General features: G+C 42.8%; 1 protein-coding gene across 2 annotated transcripts in view; it reads left to right on the forward strand.

Annotated features, from left to right (window-relative positions):
- The window catches only part of UGLYAH (ureidoglycine aminohydrolase), a 190880-nt gene that overhangs the window by 45290 nt on the left and 129104 nt on the right, over nt 1-16486 (forward strand). For both annotated transcript variants that reach the window (XR_015688130.1, XM_087664414.1), the window contains exons 3-4: nt 4249-4336; nt 4439-4515. Coding sequence is in view for 1 of the 2 variants with exons in the window: in XM_087664414.1 (XP_087520540.1) it covers nt 4249-4336; nt 4439-4515 (165 nt within the window). In the remaining variant the exon portion in view is untranslated. The remainder of the gene's footprint in view (nt 1-4248; nt 4337-4438; nt 4516-16486) is intronic.

The raw sequence follows: 16486 nt of genomic DNA on the forward strand, positions 1-16486 counted from the left end.
CTTTGCCCCTTTGGTTTTGATCGGCTTTGCCTGCTTCTTTTGCAATAGTATTGTAGGACTGCTTTTGCCAAACTGCAAAGTTATGTGCGCCTTCAAGCTTCTTTATATGCATCAGATTACTGCTGTCATTGCTGCTAGCCATGATTTTCAGCTTAATGTGACAAAAAGAAAAAACAGCAAATGCAGGCCCAAAAATGTCACCCAAGTGACCAAGGTACAAACAAGTACCAATCAGCAATAAATGACTACGCAGAAGCACAGATTTCAGATCTGTAATTAAATTTTCAGAAGTACCAAACCATGTGCTACAGCATTCCACAACTGATTACAGCTGTTCCAAGGGCATATGCATCACATTACATGAGAAATCCCAAAATTTCAGCTGCAGTTTTTGTTGTACATGTACCCATGGGCATAAAATTTGACACGAACGGGCAAAAAGCCCCAAAATTTTATGCTCAAAGCATCAAACACACATCTGCATGTTCTTTGTCATGCATAGAACAGGCCGATTTTGCCAAAATAGAGCAATTTCAGCAAAACCCCCAAATTTTACCAAGTGTTGATGTCCAAATTGCATGTAATTCAACCTGCATGTACATAAACTGACCAAATGCTGCCCAGATTTTGCCCAAACTGTAAAAGCCCCAAATTGCATGGGGTCCAATGTGCATCAAATGTCGAGAAATTGGGTAAATTTCAGCCCAGTTTGTGCATGTACATGAAAAGCCCCAAATGTCGGGGACAAAATGCCACAAATTCTTGCAATTTCTGAGACAGATTTGCTTGTCTTGCATCAAATTCCGCAAATCTGGGAAAAGCCCCAAATTTTATGGGTCCAATGTTGATTTTTTTCACTAAAATGAGCAAAATTTCAATAGTTTTGGCGAAATTTCCAATTCAAATGGACACAAGATCTGCAATTTTTGACGCAGATGCCTCAATTTTGCATAGACAGCACTCCATCTAGAAAAGTCCCAAATTTCTAGGCCTAAACCTGCACAGATTTGCACACTGTGCTTGTGCGCGCGAACACCTGGAGGAGAAGAGGTAAATCTGGAGGAGAAGAGGTAAATTCAAAGAAGATTTAGAAGAAAAGATTTTGCCTCTTTTTCTTTTGTGGAAGATGTGACGGGGTCCGTTGACCCCGTTCGACCATACCGCCACGCACCCACATACAAGTGTCATGAGCTTACCTTTGAATCTGATCAAGTTGCCTTCTTCCACGAATCTGCCAGTTGCTCTATGATCCAAGATGCACTTTCAAGCAAGCTCCATCCCCAAGCTCTAGGCTTCAAGCTCCATAGCCACATGCACAAGAAAAGGGAAGAGAAGAAGACGAAGATGAAGAGAGGAGAAGAAGAGCTTCTCCATGATCCCTCCCTCTTTCACACACACTCTCCCTTTCTCATACACAAGAATGAAGCAAGAAGCAAGAAATAAAAAGAGAGCAAGTTTGGCTACACACCAAGAATGAGCTTCTTCATTCACTTTTTGACTTTTATAATGCCCTACCTCCTCCTTGGGTGGCCATCCTCTTTTTGGCCTGCCTGCCTTTGTCCATTTCTCCACTCTTTTTCCTTCTCCTTTCTGATTAGTATGGCCTTAACCCATGCTTCTTATTCTTTACAACTTGCGTGGTGGCTCTTCTTTATAAAATAAATTACAATGGACCTTGTGCTCTTTTTGTAAAAATATTAAGGTGCACTTATTCTTGTGTCTCTCTCTCTTACATTTAGATATTTTTACTGCCCCTTGTGTCTTCAAATTTTCCTTAGTTTGATGGAGTGGCGAATGCTTTATGGGCGTAGACATCTACGACTCCTATCAGTTTTCTTCACATGTTCTCCATGCTACTTGAGCATGAGGCTACTTTGCGACTACAGGGGAGACTTCTGTCACATTATGGAGGTTCCAGTGAGGCTTTTGCAGCTTCAGAGAGGGATTCAAAGATGAAGAAGTCGAAGGCCCAATGTTATCACTATGGCAAGAAAGGTCATTTAAGGAAGGATTGTAAAGAGTTAGCGGCTTCCAGGAAGAAAAAGGAGCAGAAGACGAAGCGGGATGTGGACTCCTCCGACGAGTCATTATCTGCCTCAGATTCCGATTCCAATCCTCCAGCCAAGGTGAAGTCCAAGGCGCGGACGGGATCCTCTTCTTCGGATTGAGGGAAGGGCTTGGTGGCCCCTTCCTCAGCTGCTTTCTAGTGGTGGTGATGGGGTCATCCCTCATGACTCTCCAGTGCCAGAGAGGGAGTGTGAGAGGGTGGTGCAATGGGGCAGCCGTGCCTCATCTATATGTCTATACAGATGCACAGGATCTAGAGAGAGACATCCCTGGCGCATCGCACGAAGTCTGGCAGGTACAAATCCTGGAGCTAGGATTGACATTCAGGTTCATGATGGGATGGCTACTCGACAGAGAGCCGGAGGCTTTCGTCTGGAGCCCACATGAGGGGACACTTTGGCGGTTTTGGCCGAAGGCGGGGATTCCATGGTCACATGTTCAGAGACATGTTTGGCAGATTGGTCTTGTATGTCTTGTGTGACATAGGTGACATAACACAGAGAGCTGCTATGATTCTTCTCTATTTTTAGGTGGTGCTGTTATGCTTGACATCGACGTTAGATACTCTCTGAGGTATCTTGGTGGTGGGCTGGCCACTCACTGCTTGGATATCCATGGTTCTTCTGGTGGTTCTATGTTGTATAGTTTCTGATTCCCCATCATTGTACTATTGTATTGTATCAGCTCACCCCTGATTTGAGAGAGGGTGTTAGCAGATTAGTCAGCTCAGGGTGAGTCTGTGTTGCAGGGGCTGTGGCAGTATTTTTTTTGGCATTTTCTGGTGATATCATTGCTGCTGTTTGTGGCATCTTAACTGCTGCATTTTCAGTGTGGCAAGCTGCTGTTGCAGCCCGCTTCTCTCCGACATCTCTTGACAGCTGCATTTTAGAGTCAGGTGTTCCCAGCTGCTGGTGGTCTGTTCCTGAGTTTCCGTATTTGCTGTTTCAGCACTCTCTTGTGAAGGACTAATGGTTTTGCAGTTTTCTGCACTTCCTCAGCCTCAGAGTCTTCATCCTCACCCTCGACATTGATTGATGGTGGTTTGTTGTATTCGGGATCTGTTTGGAGGATGATATTCTTCTTCAGAATCCCTCAGCCCGCTCCTAGCGACAATGGTCATTGGGCAGCCTTCTTGAGCTCTCTGATTGCGCTGCATACATCTATATAATTGATCTACTGATTGTGTTCTCTTGTTCATTTTCTTCACTCTCTACTCTATTCTTTGAGTTAATTTGTTAATTGTGTGTTGTCATATGCTTGTTTTCTGTGCAATTCCTAGTCTTTCCTCTCAAGGTGTTCTTGTTCCTTGCTTGCTCATGTATGCTTTGGAGAGGGTATTAAAAGTGGTCACTTCACAGATTCATGTGCAGTGTGCACCAAAGGCCTATTTTATGGCTTTTCTTGGTATTACTCATTTGAGAGTGAGCATGTGGAGTGTGTGAGCTAGCACTCAATTGTTGTACTCTTGATTCTTGTAGTGGTGCTTGAGTACTTCATCATTTCAGTTCCCAGTTTGAGCACTGTCTCTATGCTATTCTGTTCCATATTGCTCTTTTGACATACTTCAACTTTTTGGTTTTGTGCATCTGGGGGAAAACTGGTTAAAATACAAAATGTTGGATCAGAGTTGAGCTGTTGAAAACAGGGGTCCACTGGAGGCCCAAATGATAAGTACAGTTGATCCATGCAATATCTTACCATGGATAACTTATAAATGAAAAAGAACAAACTTGCTCTCCTACTATCTTACACTTCTCAAAAAAGTTGCACAGTGGCTAGTTTATAACAAAAAAGAGGAAGAGATAAACAAGGCCCTTGTTGAGGTTTGAAAGATGTTTCTGTAGTCTTAGGCTTAGCTGCTTCAAGTCATTTCTGGTAGGTAGAGATTCTGGCATTCAAGATGAGATTTTTGATGGCCTACCATGTATTTCCAATGGTCTGCTCTTCAGTTTGCATTGTATGCACAATGTTTTCAAGACTGTATTGAAATGTGTGTGTTATATTTGACAGTAGAAGATGAATGAACAAATACTTATTCTTCAGACATCACAAAATTGGATTGTCTTCTTGGCTTACAAAATTAATATGGCATAAAACAGACAAATGATTTTGTCACAATCAACGCTTCCACGAAACTGGCTGGTGAATAATTTGTCCCGATGGCGTTACTCTTAATTGCAGATTTGCCAGGATATACAAGAAGCTTCTATGGAAGGAATCATGCCATTATTTCACCAGAGAGTCAAGTGTTTGTTCCACTTCAAGGCTGGTATTCTGTTTCTCACTGGTGCTGCACTGAAGTTAGGGTTAATTACTTGACTGATGATAACATGTTAATGAATTCTTAAGAATGACTGATTGGTTTTTGTAGGTCAAGGACATTGGCTGCACACTTGGTTTCTCCTGCAATGGGCTCCCATTTTTCCATGTACCTTGCAAAAATGGAAGGTTTGCTATTTATTATTCACTGCCTTTTGAATGCTGCATTCTTAACATATGTCTTTGGTGTTTGACAACCTTTCCAACATTAGGAGGTGAATCACATAGTATGATGACAAATAAAGAATTGATTATAGCGGTGCATGTGAAGCCTTGACTATCAGCCAAGACTCTGATAAAAATATCTTATCTCAATCAGGCTATCATGCCATTCTATAACTCTGATTACTTGACTCCAACGCACCACTTTTTCTTTGTCAAAGACCCCAGTTGCCCCAAGAAAGATAACTGCCAAAAAGTCAATCCTTGAAGCCTTGCCATCTGTGAAGAAATGAATTAATGCAAAGATAAAAGCATTCCTTATCAACCACATATGCTATAAATTCCACCAATATAAGATATGAGAGATGGTGTGATGTTCGTACTCTAAGGCACCTCTAGGATTGCATCCAATTTTCCTATCATTGGGCTTTGAGATTTGCTGCATAATGGCCATCTAGAGTGGGGATATAGGACCATGCCTTCCAAGTTATCATACATGACTTTGAATCATAGTTGTCAAGTAGAAAAGGTACAATACATTATGGTATGCTAAAATACGGTACTAAATGGTACCTTATGATTTTATAAGGTATGGTATGATATTAGTACAGAAAAAAAACATGATTAAAAAAAACTATAAATCATTAAATGACAGAACACATTTTTAAAGTGAAAATAGCCATTTCATTACAAAATAAGATGAATACATGAGGGTGGCCATTGCGATTGCATGGGCTGTGCACAACATGCGATACCACTAGTGTCTTGTATATACGTGGTTTATGGATGATGCATCATAGTGGCACGTGGATATAATGATAGTAGATACAAAAAAGAGAGAGATCTATGAATCTATGATGAGGCATCACTATATGTAGAAATTACATGGCACAGTGGGTAGAATCTGACGAAGGAGTAGAGAACTGCAACAAATATGAGAAGAACATAGACTGCTTTAATTTCAAACAAACTGATATAAAAATGGCTCTGCTCTGTCCACACGTGCTTTGACTGTGAAGCTTAGATGGTGATCTAGACAGATGATAAGTAAAGAGCTTAAGGGTGTCAGAAGTGGTGCAGCAATGGAAGCGTAAAGAATATGCTGAAATAAATGCTGAAACACAAGACAGAAGAAAGAATGAACACAGTAGACAGATGAGAACTCAAATGTATGCTCGGGAAATGGAATCCATATCGAACACGAGACAGCAGCATACAACGGTGAGTCATTGGCTGCGTGGGCTCCTCAGCACCGGCTCCTCTCTCCCAGAAGGATCTCCACTGATGGCTGAAGCACCGAAGACTGTGGAGGAGGAGCCCTATAAATAGCCACAAAAGTGGGGAGCATAAAATGCAGGTCGGCCAGCATTTAATGCTGGTCGGCCAGCAATAAATGCTAAAAATACATCATAAATGGCCAAAAAAATGCGCCATAAAATACTGCATAAAATGCTACATAAAATGCCCAGCCTCTGCACACAGACTCACACCATGAGTTGACTAATATCTGCTAACACCCTCTCTCAGATCATGTGTGATCGGATACAATAAAATAGTACAATGATGGAGAGTCATAAACTACACAACAAAGAAACACCAGAAGGACCATGGATGTCCAAGCGGTGAGTGGCCAGCCCACCACCAAGAAGCCTCGGAGAGTATCTGATGTCGATGTCGATCGTACCAACAACACCTGAAAATAGAGAAGACTCATAGCAGCTCTCTGTGTAATGTCACCTATGTCACTCAGGACATACAAAGCCAATCTGCCAAACATGTCGCTGAACATGTGACCATGGAGTTCCCGCCTTTGGCCAAACCACCAAAGTGTCCCCTCATGTGAGCTCCAGACGAAAGCCTCTCGCTCTTTGTCAAGAAGAACAGCTCATCATGAACCCAGAAATCAACACCAGTCTCTAGGATTTCACTGCCAGATACCGTCGATGCGTCAGGAACATCCCTCTTTGGATCCTGTGCATCTATATCAAAATATAGATGAGGCACTGCAGCCCCACCAACACCCGCTCACACTCCCTCTCTGGCATAAGAGAGTCGTGAGGGATGACCTCATCACCACCACTAGAAAGCAGCCGAGGAAGGGGCAACCAAGCCCTTCCCGCGATCCGAAGAAGAGGATCCCTTCCGCGCCTTGGACGTCCCCTTGGTCGGAGGATCGGAGTCGGAGTCTGATGAAGGAGAGGACTCATCGGTAGAGTCAGCATCCTGCTTCGTCTTCTGCTCCTTCTTCCTGGAAGCCGCTAACTTCTTGCAATCCTTCCGCAAATGTCCCTTCTTGCCACAGTGGTAACACTGGGCCTTTGACTTCTTCTTCCCGTCACCCCTCTCTGAAGCTACATAAGCCTCACCTCCATTATGTGCCGGAAGCCGCCCCTGTAATCTCAAGGATGCCTCATGCTCAAGAAGCATCGAGGTCATATGTGTAAAACTGACAGGAGTCGATGATGTTTGTGCCCGCAAAGCATTGGCCACTCCATCAAACTCCGGGGGGAGCTTGTAGGAAGTGCACGGAGGAGCCATCTGGAGGAGGTAGAAAAGAGAAGTAGAAGAAAAGAAGGTCGTTTGGAGAGTGAGCACAGCCAAAACGCAACCAAAAACACCAAAAATAGTGAGTTCACATGCAATATAACCCAAAGGCTGACCAGAATAAGCCAAAAGCTACTGTACAAAGTGAAAAAATCAGTCAAAAACTGCCAAAAACAGCAAAAACGGCCTGAATAATCAGAAAAACAGGCAAAAATAATGCTGTAAACAGCAAAACACAGGCTGCAAACTGAAGAAACAGGGGCTAAAGACTGTTGCCAGCAGTTTGATTAAGGAAACACGGGCAGCAAAGAGTGGAACAGCAGTAAACGCAAATCTGTCCAGAAAAACGCAAAACGCAAATGCTGAAACACTGTCGCCAGCAGCAAATCAGCAGTCGCCAACAGGAAGGACAGCAGTCGCCAGCAGGAAGAACAGCTGGCTGATCAGCAAGAAGGGTGTAATTCCTGAAATCAGCAAGAAAACACAGCACAAATAGGTTGCAGCCTGAAATCTGATACCATGTCAGAAGTGGTGCAGCAATGGAAGCGTAAAGAATATGCTGAAATAAATGCTGAAACACAAGACAGAAGAAAGAATGAACACAGTAGACAGATGAGAACTCAGATGTATGCTCGGGAAATGGAATCCATATCGAACACGAGACAGCAGCATACAACGGTGAGTCACTGGCTGCGTGGGCTCCTCAGCACCGGCTCCTCTCTCCCAGAAGGATCTCCATTGATGGCTGAAGCACCGAAGACTGTGGAGGAGGAGCCCTATAAATAGCCACAAAAGTGGGGAGCATAAAATGCAGGTCGGCCAGCAATAAATGCTAAAAATACATCATAAATGGCCACAAAAATGCGCCATAAAATACTGCATAAAATGCTACATAAAATGCCCAGCCTCTGCACACAGACTCACACCATGAGCTGACTAATATCTGCTAACAAAGGGTAGCTGGAAGAACTCTAATTGGGTGAGAGATAAATTGATGATGGCATTAGAGAGGTCTTTCTCTTATATAGCCCGGAAAGGTAGTCTGGTCGGTATGTCTGACCATATTATGAACCTTCCCTAGTTGGCTAGGGAATATTCTAGGAAAAATAGGGGCCCCTGATAATTTCCATACCTCGTAACTCGTTGTGCCTCGAGCTGCTACTAGCATAACTACTCTATCTAACCCAAAGGCTAGATCCATAAATGCCACCTTTTTGCTATCTAGTCACATAGTCCTTATGTGATATACAAGTCAAGGCCCACCCAATGTCCATGCTCACACATGGTTTCTCTTCATAATGGGGGCCTTACAACTTAGAGTATCATGGATCATTGGTGGCACCTTACGAGGTTGGGGCATTGAGTATATCTAACATTCCCCCTCAATGTCCTATCAAAAGATGACATACCAGCGAGATAGTAGGGTTTGCGGGGAGGAACACGGAGTGAACTCGACAAATATGGAGAAGAGGAGAAGAAACTCTGATGAACGGAATGATGGAGTTCTAAATCATGAAGTGAATGTGATACAAGGGAACAAGGGTGCCATAGCACAAGGAAGATGATGAAGACAGCCACGAACCACGAACCACAATGTCCTCCTGAAGGGATGTGAGGGCAATGGAGAGGCTGGAGAGAAGAGGTGACGGACTGAATGAATTAGTTGTAAAGAATGAATGAGAGAGTGGCCTATAAATAGGCACAGTCAGTCTAGGATGGTGCCCCTTTTTGGGGCTGCAAACCCTAAATGTAAAACGCAGAAATGCAAAAAACGCAAACTGCGGGTGAAGGGTTTCTCAACATCCTCTCTCAGGCCCAAAAAGGAGAACAAGAAAAGAGTGAGGTGGAGATGCAATGCTACATGTTGAAGAATGCTTATGTAGTAGGTGCCACTTGGACAGTGTCCCTCGCGGGGAAATTGTTTACTTGCCCAAGGGCCCTAGTACAAAGATGATGAAAACATACAATGCATAGGAAGAATGTCGGACTTTGTGTGGTCCTGAGAACCATAAGGATATGCCCACACTTGATCTCGGGAGGTGGCTCCATCCTAACCAAGTGACCAAGGCAAGAAGAAGAGGAGGAAGAAGATGTAGAGCATCCCTAAGATCCAAGATTTCCATCGGAAAGGGAACCTATAGTAAAGAATAATAGAGAGTGAACTGGAGAACCTGAAACTCAACCTCGAGAGAGAAGCCACTAGCTTCGTGGATCCATGTAAGGAATACAAAGGCCTCATCACCAAGTCACAGCTGAACCTTCGAGGTCCCGATTTAGGTGGTACCTGAAGATCCTGGGTATCAGTAGAAGAGATGACTGGTCGAAGACAGTCACCCCAAGAAAGTAGAGGATGGGTGAAGAACTTTGTAACCGGCCTGTTCACTGGGAAGGGCGGTAGTGTACAACCAAAATAAATAAATGCTTTTACCCAATTTAACAGTCGCCCACTTTACCTGAACTTAAAGACACAGAATCAAGAAGAAAAACAGGAAGCTAAAATGCTCCCGTTGCAACACAGACACCTTGTTGGCCCCTAAGTTAGGCGCCCCTTGTGGTATTTCTTTATTTTTGGAAAGGAGAAAGTACAATGGGCTGTCTTTCACCTATTCTGGGTGAAATTTGGCAGTATAACAGTACAATTACTGACCCAAAACAAGTTGACCAGGAGGGGAAACTCTGCCCAAGTCTGAAACTTCTAGTTGGAGTGTGGATTTGACCATTTCAGTCTGCTGTAATTACTGATTCAGACCTGTTCTGAAACCTGGTTACAACTCTTACTGTTCCCTGTACTATTCAGCCCACTGTAATTACTGGTTCAGACCTGTTCTGAAACCCGTTTTCAGTTCATACTGCTCCGTGCACTATCCTGCATCATCTGGGCCAAGTGCCCCTTGACTTTGACATCAATTGGGCTCTGAATTAACCTCTGAACAGTCCAAAAACAGTACTGATTCAGTGCTGTTTCAGACACTTGGTGAGATTACCACCCTCACCTGTCCCTGTTGGGACAGCATACAACTGCTCCTGTTCCTGGAGAAAGGAGGCTCTTGCCTCATGCAAAAACAGCATATTCCCACACAGCTGTACCTGAATCAGAAGTAAGGCCCTTGATTTTGCAGCATAACCATACTGTCAGGGAGAGAAAGAGAGAGAGTAGGAATCAAGCTCAAGCCTCTGTGCATCATAGACAAGGTAGACCAGCTCTCAAGAGCTCACCATCTACAGCAATCCCCCTCAAATGAGCCCCTTTTCATCAAAAAACTGCACGCTAGCCCTCTTTTGAAGAGGTAAGTGCACACATGTCTGCCAAGTGGCAGCACTGGAAGATATTTCCCACTCCAGCTTTCCGGTCTAAAATTCTCTATCCTCGGTGCAGAATTTGACCTTGGCACAAACCAAAGGATTCATCCTCGTGCAAAAACGAAGATAATGACGCGAACAGATTCTGGGATCCAAAAATAGTAACTCCCTAAATTTTAGGAGTTGCTTCCATTGCATCCCACTAGTCTTCTGACCATCTTTGCAGACTATGGCTACATCCAGATTTGTAATGTAGCTCAACTGAAAGTGAATTTCCACTGATGACCCCACATGGGCTAATCTCTTGCAGATTTGTCCATCTTTCTTTTGAACTAGTCTCTTCCAGGCTAGTTCTTCAACACACTTGTCCATATACACTTTCACAAGTCTCTTCCAGACTTGTCAATCTATAGTGCCATCAGTCTCTTCTAGGCTTGTACGACCTTAACTGTCCAGTCTTGACTCACTAGACATTCCTGTCTGTTTCACATACTGGCCATGCAACTCAGGCGTTTAGATTTCAAGAGGGATCCTTCCAAAAAGAAAAACCAAATAAAATATGGAAAAAAGAAATCAACAAAAAGGTACTAGTTGTCATAGTCTTGTGACATACCTCCCTCTTGAAATCGCAAAAATCCTCGTTTGCATGAATGTTATACATGCTTCCAGCTAACCCAGTGAACTTACACTTGGCAGCACATGTACAACACATACATGCTATCAGTCAACATTGCGTACTGAACACACTGTTAACACATGTATGTTCTAACTGTGAAACATGGTAAACTATCATCATGTGACTCCACATCACTGTTTTAAGATATAGTGATTGGTACATCACAATGATATCCCCATAGTGGCAGATTCTCATTTGATGACTCCACATCACCCTGACTAGAGGTCTAGTGGCCGGTACATCAAAATGATATCCCCACTGAGTCAATTCACAAAATACATGCCTGATCGAGTAACCATTGTTACAACATGTATTCAATTCAATAGAAGTAAAAACTGTATTCTTGCAAGCAATACTTACTTCTTTAGTACTGAGAAAACCATATGGACACAATAAGTGTTAACGTGTACAAAATCTGTTTCTGTACATAATTTCTTTCTTAAGCAATTGTCACTTTGACAATCTATTTCAGCTTAGAGATACAAGGGGCAAGGTAGGTTGCAAGCGAAATGCTTCAAGGTAAAGTTCCAACACATTAGGTGACTTGTAAGTTCACCTTCGTCCATCCACTTACCATCTATAGCTGGATAGTTCTTGAACTTAACCAAATACCTTCTAGCAACCTTGCCTTTCACTTTCCTTTCCTTGTATGCCAGTACCTGTTCTGGAACAAGAATTTCATCAAGTTCCTCAACTTCGGGCTGTTCCTTAGCTGGCATATCTTCTGGCACATCACCCACATAAGGTCTAAGAAGACTTACATGAAAAGCATTATGAATCTTCCAATTGTCTGGCAATTTCAGCCTATAGCTGATATCACTAATCTTCTCTGTTACTTGAAAAGGCCCATAGTATCGCATACTAAGCTTAGTGAAAAGACTTTCCTTGCTTTTCCGCTTCTTTAAGCGTGCCTTTTCAAACCGCAACAGTACCCAATCACCAAGGGAAAATATCAATTCACGACGGTGATGATCAGCAGCTTTCTTTTGCTTTGCCTGAGTCCTTTCAAGGGCATGCTTAACTTTCTGATACATTTCCCCCATACTCTGCACATACTGATCTGCATGAAAGATCTTATCCTTTGTTTGCAAAAAGGGAGGAACCTTTTTACCACCTTCAACAATTTCAAAAGGGGCTTTGCCTGTTGACGAATGCACAGTATTATTGTATGCATACTTGACCAAAGGCAAATACTGGTTCCACTTTGACTTGTGCTCTGACACATAGCACTTAAGCAGATCCAAGACAGTAGAATTTGCCTCTTCTGACTGTCCATCAGTTTGTGGATGAAATGACGATGAGAATTTAAGCGTTGTGTCCATGTTCTCAAATATACCTCTCCTGAATAAACTTGTCATCCGTGGATCACGGTCACTGACAATAGACTGTGGCATACCATGATACTTGAAGACATTGCACATAAACAAACGTGCTATCTGATCTGGTTTTATCTTCTTCCTGACAGGAATGAAATGAGCCTGTTTGCTAAACCTGCAAATAATTGTCCATATCCCATCATTTCCTGTCTGTGTCCTTGGAAGATCAAATAGAAAATCCATAGCTATGCTTTCCCATGGTTTATCTGGAATAGGCAATGGTTATAAAAGCCCTGGTGCTTTTTGCCTGTCAAACTTGAACTTTTGGCAAATCAAACACTGCCGCACAAAAGCATCCACGTCTCTTCTCAAAGTAGGCCAATAAAAGAATGTCTCTACTGCTTTGACTGTTGCATCAATACCACGATGCCCTGCATACGGTGGAGAGTGACTCTCTGTCATAACTTTCCGTCTCAATGGCATAGTCACACATAGTCTACCATGCATCAACATGAAACCATCCTTGAGAAGATAATGCTCATGATGTTATCCATTGACAAGCTGATCAAAGATCCTTGCCATGCTTTTTGAACATCCATGGCATTCCCAACAAGACATCACAGCCTTCAAGTGGCATGATATAAAATTCTTCTGCATCAACATAAGACTGTACATGAAGACGCAACTTTCCAAGAATGGGTGTCACAGACTTGAGTGACCAGGACATGCCAACCCTGCCTCTGCTGTGTAGCCCATCTCATCTGCTCTGATGCCCAAAGTAGAAGCTAACTCTGGTGAGATAAAGTTTGCCTTAGCTCGTGGATCAAAGAAAATGAGTACATGTTGATCCATAACTTTACCCCAAGCTCTGCAAAGCTCATTAGCATCCGAGTGTGGCTTGTCTCCTAGCATATCTGGCACTAAACCTGTTGAAGGTTTGGGCTTCTTTCCTTTCTTGTCCTCTTTATTATCATCAGCTGATCTCTTATTCTTGTCTGGACAGTTAGACGCAATATAACGAGTCTGCTCACAGATAAAGCATTTCCTCTCAGCCATTAAAGCCTTTCTCTCTTCAAGAGACTTGCGCACAAAAGGTTTCTTCTGGTCCTTTGGCTGCTGTCCAAAGAACTTGGCTGGCTTCTTCTTGAACTGCCAAAATTTACCTGTGCTTTGAGAAATTTGAGAAACGTGTTTACCAAATGGCTTCTTTGCTGAAAAAATTTCAGATTTGTCCTGTTTAATGCTGCCCCCAACATCACTTGACTGTCCCAACAATAATGCATTTCCTGTGGTGGCATTCTCAATTAACTGAGTCAAAGTGGTGACCTTTGTCTTTGTACAATAATTCCGGAGTTCCTTGGGCAGCCCACAACAATATTTCTCTATCTGCTCGGTCAATGGCACAACCCTGTAAGAAGTGACTGGAAGTAAAGCCTCCCAAAACTTCTTGTTATAGTCTTCCAGATCCTTGCATTTAGATGCATCCAAATTGTGCCAAGCTGACATAACATCGATCTCAAATTCATTGGTCAACCAAGCAGAAGCAAATACTTGCTTAAAGTAAGTCCAAGTGGCAGGAGCCTGTCCTTGCATCAACAGTGTACTCCACCACTGACTAGCATTGTCCTTAAGAAAAGTGGCAGCTTTTCGAACCTTAGAAGGCTCTGTAAAGTTCCCTCCTGCAAATGCGGCATCAAACTATTGTAAGAAAGAGAGAGCCTTAGTCCTATCTTCAAATCCTCGAAAGATGTCAAACTGTACGGTTGCACCACATTCCTTGTATGGCTTTGGCTTCTCATGAGCCATCAAAGGGTCCGTAGGATATTCCTGTAACATAGGAACACTAACAGGTGGCATAGGAGTTGCCGGACCACTGACTACAGGGCTTGTAGACACAATACTTGCTTGCTGGTTTTGATAACCAGCCATACCAAAAGTGCCCTGTGACATGCCAAAACTGCCCTGAACACCTTGAAATCCAGGCTGCATGCCTATATTACCATACATGGGGTTTAGCATAAAACCCTGTGTACCCCCAAACTGTCACAACTCTATAGAAACGGAATTTGTATCCTTTTTTATTAATTTATCTATATAATGATTTATTAAATTTATTTCCTTTGCACTAATTAGATACAAAGAAAAGTGCATTGGAGCTGGCCACTGATGAGTGGTCACAGGTTATGGTGGACCCACACGGTGGGTTAGAGAAAAGATAGTTCACACTTCCACCTATATGACCCGATTGGGCGCCTGTGACTAGAACTCACGCATATCAGGGTTAGACTCGCACACAGAAAGGATTGATGCCTTGAAGTGTGGGCTAGATCCACCAGAACAGACAGTTACAATCAACAAGATGGCATGATCATGAAATGCTTGTATAATGTGCATGTGTGGGCTGAAAGCTTGAAATGCACATTTCTTTGCATAGGAAAGTCACATGGAGATTCGGATACCATTTTTGCGATGTACACGGAAAAAGCTTTCATATGATACCCATATTGGGGGGGTCCCTAAATTCTAGGAGATCCCTAAATTTTAGGAGGTCCCTAAATTTTAGGAGCCTCGAATTAGCCTAAAAATGCTAGTCCTAAAAAATAGGGATGTCATTCTAAAAATAGTAAGTTCTGTACTCTGACTGTGCTTACTAAATTTGGTTGTTTCTATTCTTGACAGTATTCAACCCAAAAAGGAAGGCCATAAAGAAGAGACAAGTGTCAAGACACTTGTCACACAAGTTTCCAAGTGTTCCACCACTTGTTACATCTCATGACATGTGGCTGGACACTTGTCTTGTGCTACTCCACTTTCCCCTTTTGTACTAGCTCTCCCCTCTCCTATAAATAAGAGCTCGTTTTTCTTCATTGAGCATCATTTTTCTTTGCTGTAAACTCATGTACAGCACCCACAGATAGCCAGAAACTGGCCCCATCCATCCCCATCATCATCCCCCACTTCTCCATTATCAAATTCCTCCATATTCCCTCTTCTATCACTGCTGTTTTACAAGACAGCAAGCCTGTAAATTCATCACAGCACCTCCTTCTTGAGCTCTTTCTTCCATTTTAGCTACAAGAAGCAAGCTCTATCCCTGTACTGCTGATCAACAATGGAGAAAGGCTGAATTCCCCTTTTTCTTCTCTCATACTGTAAAGAAATCAGTTCTTATCATTGCATAATAGATAATGCATGTGTGTTTGTACATCTTTGCATGATCTTGTGAGAGTGAGAATTACTTCTTCTCACTCTCAGGTTGATTGTAACTGAGCTCTTCCCTAAGGGACTTGGGTTGAGCAGAAATACATTCCTTCGGGGGGGGGGGGGGGGGTTGCCCATCTTCAACCCTCAATCTTGTCTCCATTACTTTTACATTTTTATGGCTGTAATTTTGTGAGTAATTTTCATTTTCAGCTTTAAGTGTTCATTCTCTTTTCTATTAAATCTCGAAAACAAGCAAATATCATAATTGTTAAGCATACTACGTTGTTCGGGGCGTTTACAGTGGTATCAGAGCTTTGACTCGGTCCTCACCCCCAACACTGGTAGTGCTTACAACTATAAGTTTGTTTGTTTTCAGCCCTTGCATTGAGTGCTTGAGCATATTTTTTTTCTTTAGTCTCAATGGATCAATCGAGTGCTATCCTTCAAGCCATTCAAAGTCTTAGAGAGGAGAATCAGCAAATTCGTGAGCAACTTCTCAAACTAGAAAAAGTTGAGAATCCCAAAGAATTCAAGGAAAGAAGCCCATCTACTTCAAGGAGACAAAGCCATACCAATGAAAGGAGCCGATCAAGAAGTGCAACTACTTCTAAGAGGCAGTCCCATTCTACTTCAAGACAAAGAAAGAGATCGCGTCGCAGCTCATCCTCTTCTTCAAAGTCATCTGGCGCCTATTCTGATGGATCCTCTTCTAGTAATGAAGAGTCTCACCCTTCTCGTGGAAGACCTCATCATCGTCAAAGGCGTCGACATTCTTCACCCTCGTCTCCATCTTTATCCCCATTAAGCACTTCATCATCTTCAACCTCAAGATCCGAGCATGGACGAAGGCATAAGAAGAAGAAGAAGACTAAGTCACTATCTCAACTTGAAAAGAAGA

The sequence above is a fragment of the Lygodium microphyllum genome, chromosome 23 (genome assembly GCF_053477565.2).
Source record: "Lygodium microphyllum isolate KBCC chromosome 23, Lygodium_microphyllum_v1.1.10, whole genome shotgun sequence".
NCBI classification, from domain to species: domain Eukaryota; kingdom Viridiplantae; phylum Streptophyta; class Polypodiopsida; order Schizaeales; family Lygodiaceae; genus Lygodium; species Lygodium microphyllum.